This window comes from Rhyacophila brunnea, unplaced genomic scaffold (assembly GCF_057557595.1).
Source record: "Rhyacophila brunnea isolate RB1 unplaced genomic scaffold, BYU_Rbru_1.0 scaffold_4, whole genome shotgun sequence".
NCBI lineage: Eukaryota > Metazoa > Arthropoda > Insecta > Trichoptera > Rhyacophilidae > Rhyacophila > Rhyacophila brunnea.
In genome coordinates, this window is record NW_028233068.1 from 28,926,746 (window position 1) to 28,948,617 (window position 21,872).

At 29.7% G+C, this 21,872-nt stretch overlaps 1 protein-coding gene across 12 annotated transcripts in view; it reads left to right on the forward strand.

The window, feature by feature from the left end:
• Positions 1–11,897, forward strand: part of Unc-115a (actin binding LIM protein Uncoordinated 115a) — a 211,453-nt gene extending 199,556 nt beyond the window's left edge. For 7 of the 12 annotated variants that reach the window (XM_085954512.1, XM_085954505.1, XM_085954504.1 and 4 more), the window contains 5 exons: positions 1,172–1,257; positions 3,636–3,705; positions 7,627–7,667; positions 10,496–10,735; positions 11,414–11,656. In XM_085954512.1, coding sequence (XP_085810638.1) covers positions 1,172–1,257; positions 3,636–3,705; positions 7,627–7,667; positions 10,496–10,735; positions 11,414–11,527 — 551 coding nt within the window. In that variant the 3' untranslated portion in view covers positions 11,528–11,656. Of the gene's footprint in view, positions 1–1,171; positions 1,258–2,058; positions 2,139–3,635; positions 3,706–7,626; positions 7,668–10,495; positions 10,736–11,413 lie in introns of those variants that run through there. The other 5 variants (XM_085954508.1, XM_085954511.1, XR_015071520.1 and 2 more) reach the window with 4 other exon arrangements.
• The last annotated feature ends 9,975 nt before the right edge of the window (positions 11,898–21,872 follow it).

Below are 21,872 nucleotides of genomic sequence, written 5' to 3' on the forward strand. Positions count from 1 at the left end.
AAGTAATACTGAGCAACAACAAAATTTGGAAGAATATTAACAGTAACAAATTAATTTTATTTTCTTCTATTTTAAATGTACAGTTTTATGATATTTGCCTCACTTCTATTAGGCATATACAGTGTAACCCCGATTTAAAGTTTTTGAAAGGATAGGAGGACAAAAAAAGTATATTATAGGGATATTATACATATTATGTCAATGTGTTCTTTCAACTTTTCGAGAATGTCCCTTTTCTCTTGAAATGGCCATGTTTTTTTTGCTAAGGCATTAAAAAAATCATCTTATACAATCGCATTGTGTAACCTTGGTCTTGGGCAGTTCCGACGTGACTCCTATAAATAGAACGTACACATGCGTCTGGAATTCATTTCAATGACGTCGAATTGAATGTATTCAAATAAATAGGATTTTTAATTTTAATTGAATTTTGAATATCTCATAAGTAAATCGTGGGAATGTAAAACAGACAAGTAAATGTACTAAAATGCAACGGGACTGCAGAAACTATAAAAATAGCGAGAAAACATGAATTCCGAGCATCTAAAATCGGGTTTCCACTGTATTTTATAAACATAGTCAAATTAGGTTATTCTATTATTCCATTGGTACATCGATAATTCCAGTTGATCAAAACAAGTATATTAATTTAATGGTTGCAATGAAACAAAGACTTTAAGCATGCAGCCAGATTATTCTCTAATACATATTGGTAATCGTCAATAAGAAGACATTATAATTTTGTGATGATTGCATTCTAATAAAATGTGTTAATTGAGTTAGCATTTACTTGATAGAATTCCATTTTACAAGAAATGAAAATATAAATAATATTAAATTCTACAGGTAGGAAACCTGTAGAATTTAATATTATTTATATTTTCATTTCTAATAAAATGTGATTTACAATAATATATCAGATTGAAAACTGTTGAATTTCTACCACCGTGACTGTTACTACTATTTTGGGGGGAAACTAAACTAAACACTTCCTCTCTTTTTGGATGCGTGCCTCATTGTGTATAACCTAGTTTGACATAAAGTTATTTTATTGCAATTTTAAAATTGTGATGAGGCAAAATCGGTGGAAGAGTATTATCGTTTTCTTTTGGTTTGTTTTTGTTTTTTTGTTCCGTCGTTATGTTGTTGTGTTTTGTTGTGTTTGTGGTAGTGATGCACGCGGCGCCGCGGCCCGGTTACTCGCTCAAGTCTTCCACTCTGCCCGCCACCGCCACTAATAGAACCAACGGATGCAACGTGAGTACATAACCCTCAGCGCTTTTACGCTTCTCCCATTACAATCGAGATGTGCCCATGCTCGTTTATTCGGTCTCATTCAAAATCAGTTTTCTTCCGTCTGTAAGGTTGTTTTCTTATTTAACGCATTTTAAATTATTTTAAAACATTGAACAATGCACCACCCATTTTGTGGCTCTTTAATCAGAAAACTGTATTAATGAAACATTTTCTTTTTCATATCTTTTCAATATAATATTAAAAGTCAAATGTATTTAAAAGAAATCATCTCATTCAATATTGGTTTCTAATACATAACAAGATTAACAATGTATTACAAATTTCACTAGACATACTATGAACAATGAGAAATCGAATAAATTATCATTAACATTTCTTTATGTGCATGGTTTTTCCTACGTTCTTTTTACAAATGCAAGGTTTTTTTTATTTATTTGTTTTAAATAATAAAACTGACCATTTGTTATTGCTCCAATAAACTTTGAAAAAGTTTTTTCAAATATTGAAACGTAATGTTTGAAAATGTGATATTATCGTGAATATTTGAAATACATTTCAAAGTTTGCTAACATTATTATTTCTTACAGGATGCAAAGAAATAAAACCGGCGATAAATAGTGCAATTTAAACATAACGTCAAGGGAGGTTAGGTCCAATCGTTCGAGGTTAGGTAACGTCTTTTCAATTAGGTTAGGACCGTTTTCCAAATTCAAAATTGCGTACCCGAGAGAGTTTGGCCGCACTTGTTTTTATAAATGAATTTTACATTTGGACTTGGTCTGTTTTTGATATATTCCGCAGTGGTTTCATCATTGAGACAAGTCCCAAAGCCTGGATATGGTTTGGGAGCGAGATCGCATACGTTTTCCTCGAGCACAGCTGTAAGTTCCACCTAATAACAATTATATCAATTGTACATATTGAAATTTTGACGCTTCAGTTTTCTTGTTTCTGTTTTTTTTTGTCTTTATTTTGTACAGAATATTTTGTAAGTTTAAAAAAAGTTTTAGTAGTATAATAAAAGAAATAGTCTTGATACTACTTTTCAAAATCAATTGACAGACCCTTACTGTATATTATCTTATAACACATATTAGTTTTAATAAATTTATAGGTTATACAAATAATTAATTAACACTTGAGAACTCACTTCTTTGTATGTTCTAAGAATATTATTTATTGAAATAGTTTAATTAAAATTATCAGAACTCATAGGTAAACCTATATCTGTCTATACTTTTATAAAAAAATCAAAAGAACTACATACCTACATTGTTTCAGAGTTAATGCATGCTCTTATTATATATAGCAGCCAATACTTGATTAGTAATTATTGTGAGAGGGAAGATAATCTTTCGAGTGGTTAAGAATACATTCTTTTCTATTGCTGATTATGTATGTATCATGTAACTAGTCATTTCCTTGAAATCTTATCGATAATGATAGGTATTTTTATTATGACATTGAGAAAATTGATACAGAATGGTATTGTCTTATGTCCCAATCAAAGGGGTAACCATTGGAACGTCATAATCGAAGGGAAACAATAATATGGTTATTACACTAAGCATGATGGATTGACTTATCCTGCTTAATATGATTACTAAGTGCTTACAAACCCCACATAACCTTAGTTTATTTAACTGTGATAAACATACAACAACATTTTATTGGAAACTATCTACTTCAAGATAAATATTATTTTTAAAATTTCTTGTATGATTTATCATTTGATTAATTTGCAACATTATAAAGGTTGATGCAAGAATCTCAGGCACTCAAATTAATAAGCGAAATTATTTTAATATAATAACATTGTGTTGTAAACTAATTAAAGCAGTCAATTAGCGCAACTTGTTTTCAGGAAATATTTTTAAAAACTAGATTAAAAACTATCCTTGACTGTATTTTATCTTATAAATAAAATTCTCTAATATTGTGAACTCCGACGATGCACAATAAATGACTTGAATCAATTTAATACTAAAACTCAGGATGTCAAAAAAAATTACAATATGACATCCCTACCTGTAACCCAGTGACTGTTTTTCTAGCATATTTTCAATTTCATAGATTGTCGCAGTCAGTTTTATTTGATTTACGATTAATTACTTAATTCACCCAAACTGAAAGTTAATTTAAATATATTGTAAATTATTTGTAGCTATATTATTGCATAATATAGCAGTTGATTTAAGTCGATGATAGAAAAACAAAAGGATGTGACACAGTGTCATAGTTTCTCTCATACTGGATTTTGGTTAATTTTACTATGCTCCACAGAAAATTAAATGATTTAGTACATGTTCCTTTTATTTTATTTTAAATCGCTTCATTAAATAAGCATTTTTAATTTTAATTGTCTTATTTTATTATAGGGCGATTTTTCATTTAGCGGACTCGGTGATAAAACTCACAGCACGGAATTCAGTAGCGGGAAGTCTGACAGTAAGTTTTTCTTCAAATTAATTTCTCCCCAACGCCAATCATAAACCCTATTAGCACCTCCTCCTGTAAACTGTATGTACAACAAAGTAAAAAAAAATGGCTACCATAGCTCGTAGGATGTATTGTGTAAATAAATTTTGATTTCACTGAATGAATTTTATATCATTATTAATTTAATTTACTTTAGATCTCTCAGTACATAACACCTATTTCACAATTAGTTTACATCATTAGTTAGCTTCAATATCTAATTGTATCATCATAGTTTGTAAAACAATAACATGGTGATAGGAATCGTACCTGCGGAATATTAACATGACATTATAAACTTCGTTCTTCTATTTATTACATTTCTAATTACAACTTTTCCATTGCCTATGATGGTAAATTTAATAATAAAACAATATTCTATTAGTCACTTAAAAAGTCATACACTCTCGACAACTTAAAGCTTTTGTGTGTCAATTGTCAAATACATATTACACCCCCTACCAACATCCAAATAAAAACCTAACCTGTTACATACGTACTTAATATGTAATTTTTTTTGTATATTGAAAGTTGTTAATATTAATACAATGATATAGTGTGACTTCATCTATATTGTAGCCGACATGTCAGAGCATTTTATATATAGTGATTGTCCGGAAAAGTAGTGATGGGGCAAGATGTAAATATATGTTTAATGGACAGGGGGGTTTGTAGAAAGCGGGGCATAGAGTGGTGGGGGTTTTAAGGCATGGCTGTGTTGACGTTGGCTACAATATAGAGGTCTCACTATAGATATTCCTTTGATTCATTTGATAATTGTCTATGTTTTGGTGTTTTCATATTATTCTGTGAGTATGTCATACTAATCAAGTTTTCATAGTCACACATTTATTTCTCCCATTTCATTTTCACATTTACATTATAATATTTAACTAGAAATTTCATATAATATTTCATCTACCCATAGTATGTATGGTGGTCGGCAAACTTTTGAGAAAAGAGGATAGGTACTTTTAAAAAAAATAGTTTTGAGATCAATGGCCTTTAATTTAAAAAAATGCCGATTTTACATTAAAAAAATATTGGACTTCAATAACAAAACAGCCAATTTAGAACTTTTCTAAATCAGGTGGGTAATAAATTTGGTAAAAGCCACCCTTAAACAGTTATCCAAATTGTCATCTGCTAGTCATTTTCTCTCATGTTAATTCTCTTCCTTTCTCTGTCATGGCACTTTTTATTAACTCAGTAAACTCAGTCAAAGCTCACTTGCTAGCGTGGCAACCTCAGTCTTAGGTATCTGCTCCTGAGATGTTACCAGGCCTAAAAAACTGCTGATGCTTTTCATCCAACCAAACGTAGGGTCTCGTGATACGCTTGATTAAGAACGAGTGTGGTGCGGGGCTGTTTGGCTTGGAGGAGTCTTTGTTTGTGTTAGTCTGGATCGATATTCATTCTTAATAAATCTCATGTTTTAAAACATGGGAACACGCACACAAAAGTAGATCCAAACAGGTTTGATAATATTTTCATCAATATATTTCTCAGTGGCGAAGGGTGGAGGTAGGCTGTTAAGATTCCCTATAAATAGTGCACACTAAACTTTTTTAGTCATATGTATTTGTTTTTATTGAACTAAGACTACAATTTACAGATGGTGTTAGTTGGTTTTTAAAAATCAATTAAACCATGCCTAAACGAAAACTTAATAGTTTTGGTCTAATTTGGGCAAAACGACAAAATTGTACACACTTTTTCATTCATAGTTATTTGTTTTTGTTGGATTAAAAATACATATTACACATATTGTTGGTTAATTTTTTTAATTCATTAAACCCTGCCTAAACCAAACTATAATAAATAAAAAATATCATTCTATTTATAGAATATTCAAAGTTATGTATGATTTAATTGCATAATTTTAGATATTTTATAGATAGACATGTATTTTTTGACTATTATCTATTATGGCTGGGTTTCTCAGGGTTTAATTGAATTTTAAAAACTAACCAACACTATCTGTAAATTGTAGTCTTATTTCAATGAAAACAAATATGTATGTCTGAAAAAGTTTAATGTGCACTGTTTATGGCGGATCTTAACAGCCTACCTCCACCCTTCGCCACTGATATTTCTTAATATTGGCTATTTGTCTTTTTTCTACATTGCGCCAAAATTTAATTAATTTATATTAAAAATAACAATATTTTAATGTAACCTTGTATTAAGATTATTTCTATATCTGTTGTCTCATAGGCAAAATTAATTACTAATAGTACTTTTTATTGTATTATTTTCAATATAATACATGACTGATTTAGTAATTGGCTCAATTTTGAATAAAAATTAATAACGTCAAACTCAATTTTTTTTCTATATCATACGGATCAACAGTTTGCTCAATAGTTTGCTGATCACTGCATGGTAGGTATAAATTATATCAGTTATTTTTATGATGTTGATTTTTGAAAATACAATTAACCCAGCCGAACATGATTTTAATGTTAAATTATTCAAATTATGTTTTCAACTCAAGGTCAAACATAATGTTTTCCTTACTCGGAGTCACCTTCGAGTGATATTATTCTTTTCTAATTTTGTGTGAATAATAATGATTGTATATTTTATACTAACTACTTTTTCAGGATCTTTCTAAGTATTTAATCAGACCTATTCTAGTTAATTTGACTTCAAGCGACACTGGTGTAATTATATAAAAAAAATATGAGAAAATAACTTCTTCCATAAATAAAAATAATATATTTCACAACTTTCACCTTTGACTCGGGTCAGGAACTTTGATTTCGGTAATTCTTAAAAATAGAAGACGCGGCGATAAAATCATTATGGCAAATGTGTTTCATGTAAACAAATGAATAATATAATTATATTTTTTACATATTATATTTAATTGGAGGTGACGTTGATTTATAATAAGATACTCCTTTATGCTTTTTATTAACAGATAATTATCGTCTTCCATAAAATTTCTCCTTCTATGTGTGTTTAGTGGATTTTTCGCTTTTTATAATAATTATCACATTTTTAACCTTCTAATTGCTTTAATAATTAACATTTTTCTTCACTATCTTTAAATGATATTTTGAAATTTGACTAAACCAAAATACATTTTTAAATTAGATATTATATAATATTACTTGTACATATTTTTTTTTCATATAACATTAACAATACAAATATTCAAAAAAAAATATACAGTATTTATAGACCAGTACATTTAATGATATTTTTTACGAATTAGATTAGCAGTATATACTACTTTTTTTTTCGCTGTCGCTTTTGGCCTCTGGTCCTTAAATTCCGTATATTTATAGTATAATGGAGGTATAATTCACTATTATTACTCAATAAAGGTGTCAAAAATTGACATTTATAGCTACATATATCCACAAGCCTCACCATAGAAAATTTTGCAAATACAATAATCATGCGCACATTATCATGCTTCAAATTTAAATTTTGTAAAATAATTGTACATAAAAAAAATCATTGATTATCAGATTATATGTAACGGTGAATTATTAACTGCAAAAACTCTTTAAATTTATTATATTTATCAATTGTATTTATTGCATTATTGAAGTAAATATCAGATTAAATTGCAGTTTCTTTTTATAATATTGCTTATTCAGAAATTAAAAACCATTTCCGAATACTCCTTTTTCTAGTCAAAAAGAAAATAGATTAGATATTGAAAATAGCTCACCGATTTTACTTTAGAATCATACAGAAAAGTAAATGTTTGATGCCAAAATACATTGAACAATAACGTTACAATGAAATCTATTTCATTTACGCTACAAATTATTTTATTTATTACCCAACGTGATATTATATATAATAAATGTAAATAAATAAATATATTTATGAAATTGCTTCTGCTTGTTCCTTATTGCCGCGGCTGAACAGTTTCCGGCGGATCCATCACGGATGTGGACCGAAGCGCCATGGTAAGACAATCAATTTTACATCTTTTGTGTATGTAATATGTGAAACAGTCAAACTTTTTGCCTTCACCGTCTTTAGTCGTAGCCACCCCACAATAACTCACTAAACTGACAAAACCTGTAGTTTGTTATGTACTAACCAATGCCCCTATATTTATTTAAAAAATCCATACCTTATTATTATTGTATTGTTATGCACAATGGACTCATTAACTGGCACTCAATTTTGTATGATTTGAACTAAACATCAAACTGTGGATAGGAGTAGAAATCTGTGGTGAACTAATTATTAACATTATCCTTTGAAGCCATTTAGTTATTGTATATTTTGTATTTATCTACCTTCCAATCTGGTCAACGGTGACCTCTAAATATTGTTTTTACTTCACATTCAAATAAAAAATATCCCACACAATCCTGGTTCTCTTATTTGTATTTATGTTAAGTAAATCCTTTTGTTAAAAATTATATAAGACAATCATTAATACCCATTTGGTTATTCCCTGTTGAAACTTATAGGAGAGAGTACTTGCACGTAAAAACTTGGTTAATATACTCATGTCTTTGATAATGTGTACATGTACGTAACTACCAATAAAATATATTTAAAGAAAAAAACACTCAGGTAGGTATTTCCTGTTTTATTTTTAACATTTTATTTTTCTTATGATTGTTTATCGGTTGTTAAACGGTTAACTGTCGAAAGCGAACTTACTCGCCGTAATTATACCAATCATTACGTTAATTACTACCAATTAACTAATTGCGGCATAGAAGAGGTTAGCTATATTTAAACACCTGAGATGCAACGTAAAAGGTGTTTTGGTATCTAGGACAATTATTAGGCTCCGCTAACTGGACGCCTCCTGTATGCCAAACAGATGAATGAAATGTGCAAAAAAAATCATATACTTACATTACAGTTTGAATGAACTAGTAAGCAAGTATGTATGTTATAAATTATCTACCTGCAATAAAGTGAGGTTTATGGTTGTTAGACAATGGGTTGTGCTTTCACATATTTTGTCAATGTTCCGCAAAGTATTTCAATGAGTTTTTGATTGACACAATGTATTGTGCAAACCTTCAATATACCAATCAAACAATCAATGTCAATTATTGTGCAATTTTATTGATCATTTTTGGTCATTATGTAGAAGCTCTGTGTAACATATCGTCGCTAATTTTCTACAAACACATCTCAATTTTTGTCAGTTTTGAGTTCTTTGATGCAATGAATTCAGAATTTGAATATGTATATATTCCACTAACACGTATCTCAAAACATACTTTATAACATAATAGATTTAAGCAATTAAAGCAAAGTAAAGTTGCAACGCATTCTCGTATCTCCGACAATATGACTGATCGGTCGAAAGTATAGTGCGATAGATTGAAAACAACATTTTTTCATGAAAATATGTGTAACTATTCTAAATGGATATTTCATAGAAGAAAATTTTTTTTTGAATTAAAAACTGAGAGAATAAAGTTGTTATTTGCCTCCCCTGAAAAGTTGTGTTTTTTGAGATACGTGTTTGTAAAAAATTACCGACGATATTGTGCCAAACAAAAGTTCGTTGAAATATCTTTCGTAATAGTGATATAGTTCAGTGCAATATAAGAAAGTACACCATCGTCAAGTGTTTGTAATACCCTAAATCACACTTTATTTTAGGTAGATACTTTTTATTGTCTATGTACCTGTTCAAGTCATACATACCTATATGAATTTTTTCATGTATTTTATTATTATTGGTGCACAGAGGACCTTGTTCAGTTATATGGTATCAACTCTGCAGTGCTGAATCATTTCATTCCCATTTTTATGTTCGGTAGGTAGATAGTTATCAACATTTTGGAGGAAACAATATTGGACCTTAGCATTTTATATACTGGTACCAAGAAGAGCTAATGAAGAAAAATGCTTATACCTCGTATACCATACAATTTTTACAGGTGATGTTTGTATTTTTAGGTATTGCTCTATTAAAAAATATGTTTAATATTAACAATGAAATACAGAAATTTACTGAGTTTGATACATTCATAGTGATCATAGAATTGTTTTCATCTACTGTTTAATTTATGGCATGTGGTATACGAGGTGTCATTTTATCATGAACGAAATTCTCTATTGAAAAAGACTGTTAAGAAACTGTGTTTTAATACTCACGCTTAATAATTATTAAATCAAAGTTCATTTGAATGTAAAAACTTTATTTTATGTTACCTACTAATAATATGTAATGCATATTATTTTAAATGCTTCTTATTTGATTACATAGTAATTATGCAAATTAATACAGTTGAATACGCAAATACGTATCGTATCTGCGTATTATTTTATCGAGATTTGAATGTTCAATATCAATTCCATTTGTTAAAATCAATTAATTGCTGTCAAGTTTCATCGATCTCTGTTTTAATATCAATCTAGTTTTAATTTTCTTTACTAGGCATTTTATTATTATGATACTTCCGTATCATTACTTTTTACAACTATAAGATAGAAATGATTTTGTCTGATTAAAGAAAGTGTCATCTATTTATACATCTTAGTTTGAATTTAATGTCAACATTTTCTATATGTGCACTGATATTGGCAACCTATCCGATCGAAGCGATCATTTTCTTGATAAATCATAAAAATTATCCAATACCTTCTACACCTTTTTATCAACTTTACAACATTGATATTGAGCATAAATCTAAAATAACATGATCTCCAGACGGAATGGATACTGAACTGTTTCTGAGAGACGCAAATAGATCATTTGAGTAAGTCGGATATCCATATGTACAAGAGTTGAGTGGAGTGTGTTTTGCAGACCGCGGCTGAGATGCCGGTGTCGTCGACGTTTGTGGGTGTGCTGAGGGCGGGACCGGTGGGGGGAATCCACACGGGTTCGTCTTACCGGACAGGGGCAGCATCGGGGGGCGTGCGGAGGTCGCTGCCCAACATGGCGCATTCGCACTTGGTGCACGAGCCTGCCAAGATCTACCCCTACCACCTACTGCTCATCACTAACTACAGGCTGCCGCACGACGTGGACCGTCTCAATCTAGAGGTACCCTTCACTCAATAAATACATGTCAATATTTATATCAATAATTAACAGTAAACACATTTGCCTAGTTGGTAGAGTACCCATCTTCATATAAATACAGAGTGCGGGTTCGAATTCATATTGTTTTTTCAATGTGTATTTGATCCAGTGCAAGGACCTAATAGGTTAGACGAATGGACAACAACTATTCCTCATAAAAATGTTCTAATATAACCTCCACTACATAGAGGCCCATATACTCCACTTATAAGTAAAAATGGTAATTTATTTTTTAAATATAATAATACTAACTTGCAATAATTAGTTATTATAGTTTAGTATAGCTATTTCAGTTGTCACACCAAACGTAAAAATAAACGTTTTGTTTCTCTTAGAAAATTACTGAATCGTTCTTATTTACCCTAGCAATTATTTAAAAAAGTATTTCGGCAACCATTTCAATCTAATGACCTTTAAAATAGGGTAAGTATACTTTCCATGTCCTTAGGTAGTTGCTGACATTTGTAGTTTTTAGCCCAATCTATAAAAAAATGTCATATTTTTGTGCATAAAGTCAAAATCTCTAAAACGCTTTTAAAAATTATAAAGTTCTATCAATTTAGTTGTATTGGGGTTCCAGGTTTAAATTGTATGCCTATAATAATTGTTTGCTTAATCCACCCTTTGCCACGTTTCCAGCGCCACCTTTCTGACGCAGAGTTTGAAGCGATTCTTCAATGCGGGCGTGTGGAATTTTACCGCATGCCTCAATGGAGACGCAATGAGATGAAGAGACGTGCTCGCCTCTTCTAATTTCAACTATTAATTATTTATGCATCAAACCCTCGTCTAGAATTTTAAAATCTTCCTAATGGACATTTATTTTAACAAAATATTTTAATTAGCATTTATGTTATATTCTTTCTTGTGATTGTATTTTTCCCGAATGTGAATGGCAATTTTGGCAATACCGTTTTATGTACATTTCTCAATCTGTGGAAATTATGACAGCTGTACTAGGATATTTTTTATCTGCGTACAATAAGCAAGGAATAAGTACATATTATGATTTCTTACATTAGATGTTGAATTTTCATTTCGATATGTAAGATCTTTTTCATATTTGAATTAATCTATAAGAAAGAATAAACAGAATATAGCGACAATTGAAACATCTTGTTATAAAATATCATTATTGCTTGTATTTGTAATGTTATATTGTTTATTTCAATCGTACTTCTTTAATTTACCATTACGTATAACATATTTGAATTTATTCGGTGTATGTCTTATACATAGCTTTTACACCTTTTTATAATCGTAAGGAATTATTCCCAAATGGGAAGTATTTTGCGTTCATATAATATGTACTATCATTTTCGGCTTTGTTTTGTATATTTTTTTTCTAATTTATTACAATTTTAATAATATCTGATATATCTGATGAATGTTCAATTCCTCATGTGTCTTAGCAATATATTGTAAACATTTTACTCTCCTAATGTTATTATAATAAAACTACAATGTGTTCACAGAAATTATCTGAACTGTATCAAACCTGAATTATTTAGGTTTCCAACACTGAAGACTGGAGGTTAACCGCAGAGAAAAATATTTGTTATATATTATGTATTGTCACTATTTTTACTAGAGAACTATATTTGTGTATTATCAGATTTGTCTATTACATTATTAAATATGTATTGATAAATATTATTTATATCAAAATTTATATGAAAGAATAACGAATTGTCTATGTCTCTTTTTAGTTAATCCATTACATAATATTCAATTTATCATCTTCTGTTTTTACTCAGTCTTTAGTAATGAAATATTTTTAAATAGCCATCAGCAATTTATTATCTCTAAGTGAAAATGAAAGTAGATAAAATCTTGTATAATGTAATTTTTAATATGTTTGTATGTGGCACTAAATTTTATAAGGAGAGAGTGAAATACGTGCACATGATTCAATTATATCCAAGTTAAATGATAGATAATTTTTACCGAATAGTGTTTTTTGATAATATTTTAACCCCGGTCCGTTTGTTATTTTTGATAGTTATTTAGTAAAAATAACTACATCACAATTCAGTTAAGAGTGATATATTTCTATTACATAATTCATTTGTTGTTTTTGTGAAACATGTTGTGTGAAATAATATCATTATCTACCATATTATAGTGGTAACCCAATTTCATTTTATAATCTTTTTCTTAGTCACATTGTAAGAATATTATTTATACGCATTAATATATTATTTTTAAATCCCTCAACTGTATGTACTATAATATTAAAATGTTGTTTATAAATAGGTTTTTATTAATGGTGAAATTCATTTACTTATTTTTAACAATTGTTACATAATCTTATTCACAAACTAATGGTTGTTTTGTCCCTTTCAATATTTGACGCAAACCTGAAATTGTTTATAAACTATATTTTTACAGTATGACATCTTGTAGGTAGGAATTATATATGTAGTATAAAAATGACAGGCTTGGGTATCAGATTCTGAACAAGTAACGGATGTCATGCGATTTACGTTCAGTTCGTTTTCAATTGAAAGGATATCACTGTATATTCAGTTTTATCGATTTTTGGATTTCAATACTAATTCACATCTCGGGTGATAAAAATTAATATCATTTTTCAGGTAGAGATTAATAGTAATGTATTATGCCAAATTCATTGGACCGCCAAATCAACAATACACTTTTGGCCAAAATAACAGTCATCGTTTGACGCCTACCAAAAGAAACTTTATATTATTTATATTCCGCGACAAACAATGATTTCACTACTGGAAACATTATTTTTAAATTAAAATAAGTTTTTTAGTTCTCAGCTTCATCTTTTCTTTTAATATCCAACTTTCAAATAGTTATACAGCATTAAAGTTTAGTAGAATTATTGTTACTATTGTCCAGTGATTTTTTTTTAAATTTTCGATAAGGTGTCTAATATTTTTAATTGTATTTTTTAATGTATTTTATTTATGTAATATAAAATGAAAACTTGTTTATGCGTCTAAGTTTGTAATTTTTAAACCTAAGCGTATAGGCATGAACCCCAAACCATATGTAATGAAAAAATCGTAATATGTTTACTATCATCATAGACTAATATTATTATCATAGTACTGACTTCAATATGAAATAAAACAAAACATGCCAATAAATTTAGGAATTGTTTTATAAACATATTATATTCAAAGAAAATTTACAAATTTAGTAATTTTATTAAAAAAAAATAATCGCTTTGTAATAGTAGTTTGTCAGCTTTGTATACACGCAAACATGTATTGCAAAAGAAGCTTTTCAATAATTAATTCAGTTAAAAATTACTTGTTTTTTGAAGAGGACCATTACAATATGTGATCAACGATCACTTTTTGTTTTTTCATACTGACTCGTGTGATTGTGTTTTTTATAATCTATTCACTTCTCTTACCCATTTATCGAGTGCTAAAAATACCTAAAAAAAATTAAAGCAAACTCATTTGCGATTTGCTGCAATTAATGAGAAGCTTTTCGATTTTATTACAAGCATTTTTTTTTAATTATTGGCAAGGTGATAGGTTTACGAGTAGCAAAATGGTGTGCCTATTTTGATGTACATATATAAAGAAGGAATAATATTTCTTATGGTCTCAAAATGTTAAGTATTTTGAAAACGATTATATCCTTTCCGGAGACCAAAGAAGATTGCCTTCGTTTTGCATAAGTGTGAATATAAAATTAGCTGATGTACATTTTTCTTTATTCAATGGTTGATACCTCATTTGCCGCTACGTATGAGTAAAATCTTACAGTTTATGTCTACACGTTCGTGACACGCGCGCATAAAGATTATTATCCGAGAAATTTCTTCAATGTATAAAATTAACATGATATTAATTAGCGTTTTGCAATATGATAGAGTGGAGATATCGAATAGGTAAGCCCCGGTGTTGTGAAAACTACAATCTGCGCATATGAGAAAACCTCACACAAATGTAAAATTAGAACATATTTTGTGTTATTTATTACCAAAAATATATTCAGAGCTATTTATGTTTTTAATGTATGTAAACAATTTATTATCATTATTCCATTTTTTTTTTTAAATTTTTTTTCTATTATAACTTATACTGTAAGTTTATTCTTTTTAAAATTAAATCACTTTTTTGCATACTTAGGTGTTTAATAGCTTTTATATGGATCGACGGATGTAACTATGTACATCTTGAAAAGCAATGATATTACTAAAGTGAAAATGTTTCATTCGGTATTAGCAGAGATTTGGATATAATTTTTTTTATCCTTTGGGCCAAATTTAGAGACGGGAAGAGAAAATGAGAGTGTAGGATATTACAATATTCTAACTTTGCTTGGGCTAGTCTTAAAGAGTATAGATATATTGACTTAATTTTAATGTAAGCTTTGTCAAGCAAAATGTCAACTGTTTGAAGAGAGTAAAATGTGCATTTGATATGCTTCAGTGAATGCCTTCAAAGCTGTACCTTTCTCAATGTGCAGGGCGCATTTTGACAATGTTTGAAGTATTTTTGACTTTTCAAATGTACGTCATACTTTTTATCACCGTATTTTTAAATCTATCTATATTAAGTTGTCCTGAACCCACCAATTGACCAATGATCCGTTCGACAATTAATCTAATGCAGTAATTGTTGTGATTGATTTTATAATATGGTTTTGAATATTGACTATAAGTCGATTTTAAGTAAATTTCTATGTATACATATTGTGTCATTTGTTTTTGATGATTTTTTTCTATTAACAATAATTATTTTAAAATTCTGAATACTTCAAACATTGCAGAGCTTTGCGATATATTAATATAGAGATAATAATATATTTTATTAGGTATTTATGTTAGTTCATAGATTATTATTGATATGTTGGTAAATCGGATGTAAATGGTGCAAAAATAAAAGTCTATTTCTTAGTATGGATACTTTTCTGCTTGAGGTGTTCCTATTTGTATGTCTTTGAAAATGCAAATAAATTTTTCATTCCAAATTATAATATGCATCACTTTACTTCACAATTCATTGCGGTCCTCTTGCCGTAAAGCCCGTTTTTTAAATCAATATTTTTTCGGAACAGATCCTTGAAATTTCTCCAAAAATTTATTAACCGATCGTTTACTTTCTATCAAGCGGGCCTCGAGTTGGCATGCCAAAAATGTCGACGAAAACAATGTTGGACAGTGTCAGTTTGCATATGAAACCAACATTAAATTAGCCTTTTTCTACTTCCGCATTGTCAGCCATTACCAATACATATTTACCATATTGCACCTCCAAAACTATTTATTACTCTTCATTCTGTAATAGTCCTGCATTTTCCAACATTTTTTTTATGTCAATTATTTTAATTTTCACTTTAATAAATATATCATCATCTGGGTCCCTCACAATCTTGCAATTATGATGTGAAAAATGAAATAATATTCTAGTTTTCAATTTAATTTTCTTCTATTATATTGAATTTTACTTCTTTGTCTGGAATTTGTTCATGCCTATTGTAATATTTAAATAAATCTCCCTAACCGATTTCCATTTTCATTAATTTTATTAGTGATAACAAAATATCAGCCAGTACCAAACGTATCTTAAAAATCTTGAATCGTTTTATTTAGTAATGTTACTAAACTAACTAACACTAAATGTGTTTAAACCGAAACGATTATGAGGACCCAGATTTCAATTAAACAGGACTTCTTTTCCATATAAATTTGTAGATTATTATCATGACACTTGCAAAACTAGATTGAAACTTTATAAAATAAACAACATGCTTTACAAAAATACTTATTTATTTCACTCTTCCTGATTTGATACCCAATTGTTTTAATGGTAAAACTTATTACGCGACATCGTTAAAGTAAAAAAATCTTATTCTTTAATTTTTCAAATTCTCCATCAGACAAAAAATACAGTTTCCACTTAATTTAGGACTTGTACCCATGTAACTATTCAAAGAATTATTTAAATTATCAATTATGTAGTAACTTTCGGATCACCACCATATATTTCAATGGGAGTTCACCACGGCGGCGCTAGATTCTAACCCTAACCAGTTTGCAACACGTTTATGATTAGTTACTAGTGCAGGCTACTGGTTATAAACTGAAACATTCTTGTATCTAATATGAATATCAATAAATTCAATGAAAAATCAGATTTTCTTCTTTTTCTCACTAAAATTTCAATAGAAAACTGACAAGTCACTCAAAACATCAAAAACAAACCATTGAAATGTGAGTGAAAAATTTTTAAACAAATAATTGGTAGCAGAAACAAAAAATACCACTGGTTTGTAGAAAATAAATTATGTATACCTTAACGGTATGTTTTATCACATTTGAATGGTCAACATAAACACTACTAAACAATAAGACATAGCTTATAATCAGTATCTTTAGAATTATCTTCAAATATGTTGATCGTGCCCATTTTTTGAATAATAAAACGCCTAATTCTTGTCAAATTTGGGATCACAGAGATTATAAATATAATTTTTTATCGCTAACTAGTCGCATCATTTTTGAGTACCTATCACAATATGTCACTCCCGATAGGAAATGAGCTGGCCATAAAAATATATGTATTACTAAAGGTGTTTTATTTATTTAGATAGATCTTACAAAAGGGTTAACCGTCAAACCGAGCTTATGATACTGCACTCACTTTTTGACATTTATGTCAAAATCTGTCACAGTCTGCCAAATTATCATAGAGAGTCATGCTTGAACAATGCTACCAAATTATCCAAATTTACTTTAAAAATCAATTGTCGATAGTCATTGTTTTACCGCAAAATTGTATTCAGCAATGAGGCTCATTTTTGACTGTTTTTAACATGTTTTTTAATTAATTATAAGCAAATTTGCCTATATGAAGTGACAACAATCCCGAAGAGACCTACAGATTCCATTACATCAACGAAATTGCACCGTTTGGTGCGATCTACGGTGGCATCGTTGGATCTTATTCAAAAATGATTCTAGAGCTCATTACAGTAAAACCTCGTTAATACGAATTCCATGGGACCGAAAATCGAAAAAAATTCGAATTACGAATTACGAAATGTATGGGGGGAAAATATTAAAATTTTGAAAAAAAAAAAATTTAGATTTTCATTAATTTTGTTTCTGATCACAGATGTGCCTACCGAAATGGGTCATAAAATGTCAGGATTATTTTTATTAACTTCATAAGATAAGTAATTTTTGATGTTTTAAGAAAAGTCTGTCACAATTTTCAATGATTGGCCCATAAAATAGTGTACTTTATTACGATTTATTGAATATTTTTATATGCCAGGACTCTGAAATCATTTCGAATTACAAAATTTGAAATAAAGGTATGATTTTATATGAAAATAATGTTCAAGGGACTTTTTTTTCAGGAAAATTTCGAATTATCAGTGTTCTTACTAATGAGGTTTTACTGTACCAGACATGATTAATATTTTTTTAATATATGGATGATTGTAACCCGCGACCTCCCACCTCCCCACATTTATATAAAAAAAGATTTTAATAAGGTGAAAAAAACACATTAAAAATATAATCATGAAATAAACCTTTACACGATATGGATTATCTATTAATCATCACATTTTCTCTCACTTCGTCTATTTTTACATATATATCCATCACATTTTCTTTCATGTTCATGTGGATTATAGATCCTCCGTGATTGGTAAGAGTGCAGATCCATTGAATTGTTCCAGGTAGCAGATGATAAAACAAAAATCACCCTGATGGTGGCCGACCCCCGTTCGGGGATGGCACAATTAGAAGAAGCTCAATCATCATATTATTTTAATTATGTTTTCACTTTCCAAGTCTCTTGAAGACTAGTTTTTATCTTTTCCACCGGTAACTGAATATTTTTGGTCGTGAACCTCGCGGTCTTGACGTATGGGTTAGGAACCCGTGTCTTAAACTGACTAAACCCGGAAAGTATATAGAAGCTAGCTAAAAAATTGTTTACCTTATCCTATCTTAGTATATTCTTGGGTTTTCACCGTGTCTCCTTCTTCCTTCTTTACTCGACGTTTACATTCACATACCTACACTACATTTCATCATAAAACATATCTCTTGATAATGGCCTCTGCAACGAGCCCGAAACGTCGAGTAAAGAAGGAAGAAGGAGACACGGTGAAAACCCAAGAATATACTACGATAAAAAACAACCGTGAAAGCCTCAAACATTACTTCGTGGGTCGGGATGTGAAGTCAGGTAAGTCACAAAATGTCATTTTGAGATATAGCAAAAACAAAGTTCAAAAAATTCCCCACATTCCCCTAATTATAGTTATGTTTTTTTATGGGTAACAAATCAAAGTACATGTAATTAGCTTTCAATTATATGTCCTAGAAGTATTCTAACTATTTCGTTTCATTAAAACTTAATTGGTTTAAAAAAAAGGGAATTGACTTAACTGGATTTGCACAAAAAATGATTGACTTACCTTACTACGCATAAAGTAATATTGTTATTTTTTCATGTAAATCCGACTAATATTAGCAATAAAACACACGTTTTATACATAAATCTTATTGGTTTATTGAACAAAATATTATATAAATTTAAAATTAGCATTTTTACAACTTTTTTTTACTTTAATGTTATTTAAGTAATGAAAAGGCACACAAACCTGAATATTATAAAGTTTAATCGTTATCATTAAACTTCAGTATGAATTTCTTCAATAGTATCAGGTTAAATATCGCTGACTATCTCAGATGTCTCAAGTGACTCATAAAATTCTCTATAATACGGTGAAATGTATGGAAGTAAGTCTATCAAATCTTTCGTCTTGTCTCGTCTTATATATGAAATTTGTTAAAATGCAGTCGTTTCGTCGAGAGTTCTTTCAAATTTCTCTATTCCCGGTTCGTGTTTGTTGAATTGAAGCCACTTAACATCTCTCCAAACAAACTTATTCCCATCTGTGTCTATTTTTCTGAGTGGCAATGGTCCTTTTAATCGATCCGAGTAGTTAAAAATTTGTAATTGCACGAGTCATTTCAGTGACTTTAAAAGGATTTTTCTTTGCAGCCTCACACATTGATTTGGCCCAATCATGAGGATGTTCGATCGTTCCACCAAATGTTTTTTTTTCTTCTCAATTATGCGATGGTCACTATCGCACTCCATATGTGTGTGGCCAGGGACTAAAAAGTGTGATCAATTTTGTTTAAAGTCTCAGAATGTTTTACTGCTATCATGCACATTACAGCTACGTGGCTATTTTTGTTTTGACCCGCACATCTATCAGAATACATGATCATATGCTTAATATTATCATGTACCCCTTGGTTAAGTATTTGAACAGGCATGAAGCGATATCGTTAGCTTTTCTATTAGCAAGAGTTTCATGGCATACATAGCAATATCCCTGGTTATTATCACAATCATGCACTGTCAAATGCCGTTTGTAAAAGGCCAGGGAACTTTGCTGCATGTCAAATGTTACAATTTGGCAAGAAGAATCTTGCAAGTACTTTTTATCACAATTTTTTAGCTGAATATGCAAAGTCAGCTTCGTTATGATGCTCTTTCAATTCCTCATGATTTTTATTTCTTTCTTCATCGTTGGTGGAATTCTTAATTAAGTTAAGTTTATCGTATGTTTGGCAAGTAGGTATCCTTATTTGGCCGTTTGAATGTTAAGTTCATGCCAGGGAATATTTCTGCGTATAAACGAATATTGATGGGATTAGAGCTAATACTCTTCAAATATTGAGAATACATCACAGTTATTGTCATATGTGGCGGTAAGTATTTTCTGACAGTTCCTTCTAGAGTAATGACTCTCATAATGATGGAATTGAGAGTATAATATGTGTCTTAGATATTTGCCTATCTTCTTCGCTATCTTTTAGAGATATTTTTCCTCTTGCATATTCTTGAATAAGTATACCGGAAGTAGTCGCACTTTTTTTTCCAAAACAAAAAAATTGTGACTTTCACTTAATGTTTTTAGTGTACAACCTTTACAAATTGGTTTCCGTAACAGTTCAACAGTCAAGTAATATTAAACTGTTGGCGAAAATGTTGTTTTCATGGTTCGCTTTGTCTGATACGACTTTTTTTCGTATTCATAACATCCATTATAGGTACTTATTGTATAACTTTTTCCAGTATTTCGTGCAACTTTTTTATCATTTCTGAAGGCTTTGTATCATCCCTTAAGTTACATTTTTGGTGATTATTACTTCTCAATCGAGAACGAGGGTAACAGGTTAAAACATCATTATGATGTGTAATCGTGGAAGCACTATTTGAGCATGAAGGGCGTGGTTCTTCAATGTTGGTAAATTAGACTAATAATTCTTGAATATTAAAATCAAGATCTTTTATGCTATCAATGAATCGTTAACATACAAGTTATTGGAGTATGTGGTTGAACCTAGAAGCAAGATTGTTTATTTGGATATTATGTACGTGTTTTTAGATTTAAATAAATCAAATTCGATAAATTTGGTATATTTTTTATTATTTACAAATAATACACATACTTATTTATATAAATCATAATTTATTATAATACCTATGACTATTTTACTTAGGTTCTGTTGTTATTTCTTTTTCAAATATTTCTCAAAATATCTTTAAAAATACGTTAAATTCACCAAAATCAACACTGAGTAGGTATGACGTTTGAAGGTAAGCCAACTATGAGTAGTAAGGTAAGTCACACAAAATGTTGACTTATCTGACTACTCATGTGACTTAACTGTGTACACACCCCGTAAAATAAAAAATATGTTTTGACTGAAACTGCATCTCACCAATGGTGAGACGTACGGCTCACCTGACTACACACAACGAAAGATTATTTTTTTTTTAGTATAGTGGCATTCATATCTCATTTTTGCTGTTTTGTGACTTACCTGACTACACATCCCGACCCACGACTTATCCTATCTCTTCCATTTAAGTACACATTGGTGTTTATTAATAATAATTACCAATCATTAATACAATGAAACAATAATTTACTACTACTTAGTTCCACTTATTTAATACCGAAATAAGTGAACTACTACTACATATTGTGTTTTATTTTATTAATACAACGTATTTCTGTGACCCTCTAAGCTGCGACAATTACCGAGGCATTACACTAC